Genomic DNA, 6,833 nt, shown 5'->3' on the forward strand with positions numbered 1-6,833 from the left:
TTAGTGTCCACAATTTGTTAACTATCCTTAATTTCTATCATGATGTTCCTTTTCAAATCTTAATTCTCTAACTCTTACGGTTTCTAATTAATATATATATATATATATCTTAAGTAACAAGCCCCTTGCATATGGTGAACCCGCAATACAAGCGGACTTGCCGCTAAAACGCAACCATAATCGATATCTTTCTTTTATTATAATATTAAAGGTCCATTCTTTAAATCTGATTAACCTTCGAATTACGTATACCTAGTTGCGTCCATATCCCTAAAATACCTAATGAAACTTCCTAGTAACCAAATAGTTCCGCGCTACATCATTCCCCTAGATCCACTAGATTAGTCCTAGCTCTCGGCGTCCCTGGGGTATAGCCGGTGGAAGCAGGTTGCCCTATAAAAGTAGAGAGCAATCTTTTTCTCACTAACTGAGGTATAGAGAGAGAAAGAGCGTCGCTGAGACGTAACAATTGTGATTGGTCAATTTTCTTACAGCCTTATGATTACGACTAAAATTTTTTAACGTGCAATGGCCTTAATGCCGCTTATTGGGAAGATACGACTAGCAATATTGTAATATTATATATATGCATATATGTTTTATTCTCACTCCTCAGCATCTATCTAGATATTATGTCTATGGTTATAAAGTTCATTGATCAAAAATGCTGGCGTATAGCCGCTCTTAAGTTTTTCTCTATTTTAAGATTCTTGATATCTTGATATTATCTACAAAACAGATTGCTGGAATTGTTGAAAAAAATGACATTCAACATATTAAAGTACCGTCTGTCTAATCACAACTTGCGCCAATTGAAAAAATTGGTCACCATTAAAAGTTATTCACCATTAAAATTCCACATATCCACATCAACAATTACAATGAACGATAAGGTATAGATCTATTTTGATGTGAAAATTTTAATTTGATATATATAGTGAGATATTTTTTATGAAAAAAAGGAAAATCTGCAATTCATTTTTTTACCATTAGGAAAAATTAAAGAATTATTTTTCTAAATTTTTTAACATTTATTTATGATGTGTGATTCATTGTCAGTTTTACATAACATCTTAGTTTTATATATATATAAGTAACTAATATTCTTAATGTTTCTTATATATAATATAATTATTTGACTTATATTATTTTGGTTAAAAATGTTTGATTAAAATATATAATAGTTATCCTATTTTATAAAAGGAGAAAATTAATTAATTATAAAAACAAACTGTTTAGAGTTTAGTGGCTTATATGTATATACAAATAATATCCACACCTTTATTTGTCATTTTGTAAAATTAACAGATTTTTTTCATTCAGCCTTCTACATTTTCTATCAATATATTACCAATTATATATATATACATACACATACACACACGCACACATCGCTAGCACACACACTATATTATAAATTATCTCCTATATATATTTATTGTATATCTTTTATATACATACTATATTTTATATTCTATATTTTATATCTACTATATATATATCTACTATATATATTTATAACTTCTATATAGTTAATAATTTATTTAAATAATAGTGAAATGCTTGTATGATTATTATATAATTATTAATGTCAATGTATATGTTTATATAATTGTGTATGTATATTTTAATGTTAGAAATATGAATTCATATATTTTGTGCAGGAACAAGGAGACATAGATTACAGAATAGAAAGAGATACATTTGGAGAATTAAAAGTCCCAAAGAACAAGTATTATGGTGCACAAACTCTTCGGGCATTAATGAATTTTCCAATTGGTGATACATTTGAACGTATGCCTGTAAGAATGATGCTATACATTTGCCAAATTTATTTTTCAGCTTCTTTTTTTTTTAAATAATCAATGAATTATCTTTTCAGTATGGTGTAATAGTTGCTTTAGGCATATTAAAAAAAGCTGCTGCGGAAATAAATAAAGATTATGGTCTGGATCCTAAAATTGCTGATGCTATTAGTAGAGCTGCAGATGATGTAATAAGTGGAAAATTATACGATGATCATTTTCCTTTAATTATTTGGCAAACTGGATCTGGCACACAAACTCACATGAATGTCAATGAGGTTAAATTATATACATACACATACACACGTGTGTGTGTGTGTGTGTATTTATATATAAGTTTCAACATTATATTAAATTCTAATTAGTAATAAATGAATCATAATTTATAATATCTCTTTCATTATTAAAAATGATTTAAAATGTTTAGGTCATTGCTAATCGTGCAATTGAAATACTTGGTGGAAAACTTGGTTCAAAAAATCCTGTGCATCCAAATGATCATGTAAATATGTCACAAAGTAGCAATGATACATTTCCATCAGCTATGCACGTAGCTATTGCTTTAGAAATTCATAAAGTGTTAATCCCAGGCTTGGAAAAATTGCACAAAGCATTAAATGAAAAGGTGGAAGAATGGAAAGATATTATTAAAATTGGTAGAACACATTTCCAAGATGCAGTTCCATTAACATTGGGTCAAGAATTTTCAGGCATATATTTTTTTCTTTTTTGGTTACTTATAAAATAACTTATAAAACATATACATTAAAATATCTATATTATCTTATACAGGATATACCACACAGGTTAAATATGGTATTGAAAGAGTGAAGGCTACACTTCCAAGATTATATCAATTAGCTCTTGGTGGCACAGCAGTCGGAACCGGATTAAATGCGCGAAAGGACGCTGTAGAAAAAATAGTTGCAAAAGTTGCAGAATTCACTGGTTTACCATTTGTCCCTGCTCCAAATAAATTTGAAGCTCTGGCTGCACATGATGCCATTGTTGAAGTACATGGTGCTTTTAATACAGTGGCTGTTTCTCTTATGAAGGTGTATATATATATATATATATATATATATATATATATATATATATATATATATATACTAGTATTATAAAAACATATTTCATTTTATTTTATTGATATTTCTTTCATGTAAAATTTGCATAGATCGCAAATGATATTAGATTTCTTGGAAGTGGACCTAGATGCGGTTTAGGGGAATTATCTCTTCCAGAAAACGAACCTGGAAGTTCTATTATGCCTGGAAAAGTAAATCCTACACAATGTGAAGCAATGACTATGGTATGCAGTCAAGTAATGGGTAATCATGTGGCAATAAGTATCAGTGGTAGTAATGGCCATTTCGAACTTAATGTTTTTAAACCAATCATGGTTGCCAATGCTCTGAGATCTGCAAGGTTGTTAGGTGATGCTAGCTCATCATTTGCAAAGAATTGTATTGTAGGCATTACTCCCAATATTGAAAATATACAGAAGAATGTGAATGAAAGTTTGATGCTTGTCACAGCATTGAATCCATATATTGGTTATGATAAGGTATCTATATATTTAAATCTCTTTTAAAATAAGATGAAGAGAGGAGATGTTTAAGTTTCTATGTGTCGAAATTATTAGTATTTGTAAGTAATTTTTATAATTTTTTGTTTTTTGTAGGCTGCTACAATTGCAAAATATGCGCATAAAGAAAAACTCACACTAAAAGAATCTGCATTGAAACATGGAATAACAGCAGAACAGTTTGATCAATGGGTCAGACCTGAACAGATGCTTGGTCCAAAATAATTAAAAAATATTTAATGGAAATATACACTCCATGTATTTTATTTGTCATTACTTATTTCGATCAATAGAATCTGATATAAAGAAATATTAATAAATGCATGTTAACAAAACAAAATATTTGTTTTATTATATGTAATATATTGTGTACTTCAAATTAAGGTTAATAAAAATAATTATGATTTTAATTAATATTTATAGAATTCTCTGATTTATCTAATTATTACATATTTAAATCAATTAATTTATAATTATATATTGTAGATTATATATAATTTATCTTATAATATTGGTTTATATATGTGAATATGATGAAAAAGATAGCACATATGTATAAAAATTATCTATACACATATACCATATTTATTTTGTCTATATATACTAACAGTCTTGTATCAATTCCGTCTGTTGAAATTTCGATGATATACCGACATTTCAATGATATACCAGATCAAATCTATAGGTCAAAGAGTAGATAATTTTTTATGTACATTGGTAAACAACTCTGCAGCAAGGAAAGAACAAAACTCGAAATGAATATATTAATTAAAACACGCACAATCTATAATAAATTAAGTTATTATAGTGAAAAAATTCGTTATTATAGTGGAAAAGTTGGTATAATAGGAGTACCATTTGATAAAGGACAGGTAAATAGATAAATACAATAAGTAAAAAAAACGACGTTCAGTCCTGATTTACTATATTATATATATATATATATATATATATATATATATATATATATATATAATTTCTTGAATCAAAATATTAATAAAAGCAACAAAAAACATCAATTATATCATAAAAACAATGAATTTAACAGAAAAAAGAAGGAGTCGCTCGTGGACCAAATGCAATTAGAGCAGCAAATTTAATATATGAATTAAAAACATTAGGTATATATATATCAACAACATATATTATTCATCTTTTGTACACACAGATATATTTGTACAATTAACATAATCTATATTCATTCCTTAAGAGTTGGATGTGCAAGATTATGGCGACATACTCTATGATGAGAATAATATAAGTGATGTAAATAATATGTCACATTTGGGTTACGTAGCAAGTTGTGCAAGTCGTTTATCCGAAAAAGTTCGACAAGTATTACGAGATAATAGGCAAGCACTAACAATCGGTGGTGATCACAGCTTGAGTATTGGTACTATCGATGGACATGTAAAGGTATTTAATAGCAAACATTTTTGTAAATAGAAAAGAAACCAATAATTAATTAATTTGAATACTTATGTATTTTTTCAGGAAAAACAGGATGTAGCAGTGGTATGGGTAGATGCCCATGCAGATTTAAATACTAATAAGACCAGTGAGAGCGGTAATGTACATGGAATGCCTGTAGCATTGTTAACTTCGGAATTAACTGACTATTGGCCATATTTACCAGGAATGGATTGGCAAATGCCAATGTAAGAGTAATATGTGTTTGAATATTTAGACTTCAATCTGTTATTTAAATTAAATTGAACTAAAGAAAATAAATTTAGTAGATATTGGTTTTTTTAGGTTGTCTATCAGAAATGTAGCTTATATTGGTTTGAGATCCGTGGATCGTTATGAAAGATTAGTAATTGAAAAATTTGGTATTACTGCTTTTGGCATGGAAGATATAGAACGCTATGGTTTGCATTTAAAATAATAATACATCAATTATGCATAAAGTACAAAACACTAAGATTAATGTTTTTAGGTATTCATGAAGTAATACATATGGCACTAAATAAGATAGATCCTTATAACTCGAGATCTTTACATGTTAGTTTTGATATAGATGCATTAGATCCTCTCGAAGCACCCAGCACTGGAACTCCAGGTAGTTAATTGCATTGATGTATCTTCTATTAATAAATTCTTATTCTAATTTTTCTCTCTATGAATGTTTACAAACTGTAGTTCGTGGAGGATTGTCTCTTAGAGAAGCGATTAATCTTATGGAAGAAATATATAGAACACACAGACTGAGTGCTATAGATTTAGTAGAAGTCAATCCACAAATTGGCAGTGTGCAAGATGTGAAAATTACTATAGAAGCAGCCATACATATTATTCAAGCAGCTTTGGGATATACTAGACGTGGTTTAAGAGTACCCAAAGGTGTTACTGATATACCATTGCCTTTACAGACATCTCAATAATATATATTTTGCTTCTATTTTAATTATTTTTGTGACTTTATATCTTAATTCAACTGCTCTTTTAAAATTATTTAACTAATTTTTATCTAGTAATTAATTAAATACTTACTAATTAATTACTTAAATTTTCTTGCAGTCATGTTTACATATTTTTATTCATTTTATATTTTTAATATAATTTTTTGTCATTACTCATTTATTTCACAATCTTTTATTACAAATATCTTTCCAGGTATATTATCAAATGTAATTTCAATTTTAGATATCTCATATTTATTTTCAATTCCATGTTCTAATATTACCTCATAATATAACTTTGCTTTAGTATTGCTACCTGTAAGTGAAACTTTAAACCATTTGTACTTCATTTTTGGTTTAAGAATTTTCTGTTCATCACCATAAGTAATGCGACCCAATGTTATAGGTTCTCCAAGATATGTTACAGCTTTCTTATGTGCATAGAAGATACTTATTGCATCTTTATAAGACTCACTTTTTTTAATATCATGTTGTATGCGATAATGAAAGGCATAACCTGTACTTGCCGTTATGAATCCTCCCAAACTTGCTATTTTCATAAGTATTTGATTTGATATCATCTATAAAAAAAAAAACTATTTTGATTCTGAAAAAAATTTTTTTTCTCATTTTTATTTGTATTCATATTCAATTTTTTGTATAACGTATTTGAATACCTTTACACATATGCAAATGCTAATGGCCGTGTTCAGCAGAACAATTGTGTAATAGCGTTTTCGGATGAACGGGTTAATCAAACCCGGATCAATAATCGTTATTTTACTATAAATTCAAGTCTTTTATTGGCAGAGACAATGCAATGACGTCATTAATCTCATGCCCGTTTCAACCATCATGCCGTCTTGACTAATCATTAATTGACTAATCGATTTCCTTATGCTTATGGTTATGCGCTTATGCAAAAGTCTGTGCTCGGGCCCTTAAGCGGGGAGCACACACTTTTGCATAAGCGCATAACCATGAACATAAAGAAATTGAAATGTATGCATAAGAAAATGAACCAATCAATTTCCTTAT

General features: G+C 28.3%; 2 protein-coding genes across 2 annotated transcripts; both read left to right on the top strand.

The window, feature by feature from the left end:
* The first annotated feature begins 657 nt into the window (after window positions 1-657).
* Window positions 658-3,803, top strand: LOC126854534 (fumarate hydratase, mitochondrial-like). The gene is made up of 7 exons (XM_050601396.1): window positions 658-893; window positions 1,665-1,802; window positions 1,883-2,083; window positions 2,233-2,515; window positions 2,598-2,860; window positions 2,983-3,372; window positions 3,490-3,803. Exons 1-7 carry the CDS (start codon window positions 762-764, stop codon window positions 3,616-3,618), a joined length of 1,536 nt encoding a protein of 511 aa, XP_050457353.1. The 5' UTR covers window positions 658-761; the 3' UTR covers window positions 3,619-3,803.
* A 198-nt stretch (window positions 3,804-4,001) lies between these two features.
* LOC126854552 (arginase, hepatic) lies at window positions 4,002-5,968 on the top strand. The gene is made up of 7 exons (XM_050601419.1): window positions 4,002-4,265; window positions 4,442-4,514; window positions 4,604-4,809; window positions 4,888-5,051; window positions 5,149-5,264; window positions 5,333-5,455; window positions 5,536-5,968. The coding sequence occupies exons 1-7, from the start codon at window positions 4,101-4,103 to the stop codon at window positions 5,775-5,777; spliced, it is 1,089 nt and encodes a 362-aa protein (XP_050457376.1). The 5' UTR covers window positions 4,002-4,100; the 3' UTR covers window positions 5,778-5,968.
* The last annotated feature ends 865 nt before the right edge of the window (window positions 5,969-6,833 follow it).

The sequence above is a fragment of the Cataglyphis hispanica genome, chromosome 1 (genome assembly GCF_021464435.1).
Source record: "Cataglyphis hispanica isolate Lineage 1 chromosome 1, ULB_Chis1_1.0, whole genome shotgun sequence".
Taxonomy (NCBI): Eukaryota; Metazoa; Arthropoda; class Insecta; order Hymenoptera; family Formicidae; genus Cataglyphis; species Cataglyphis hispanica.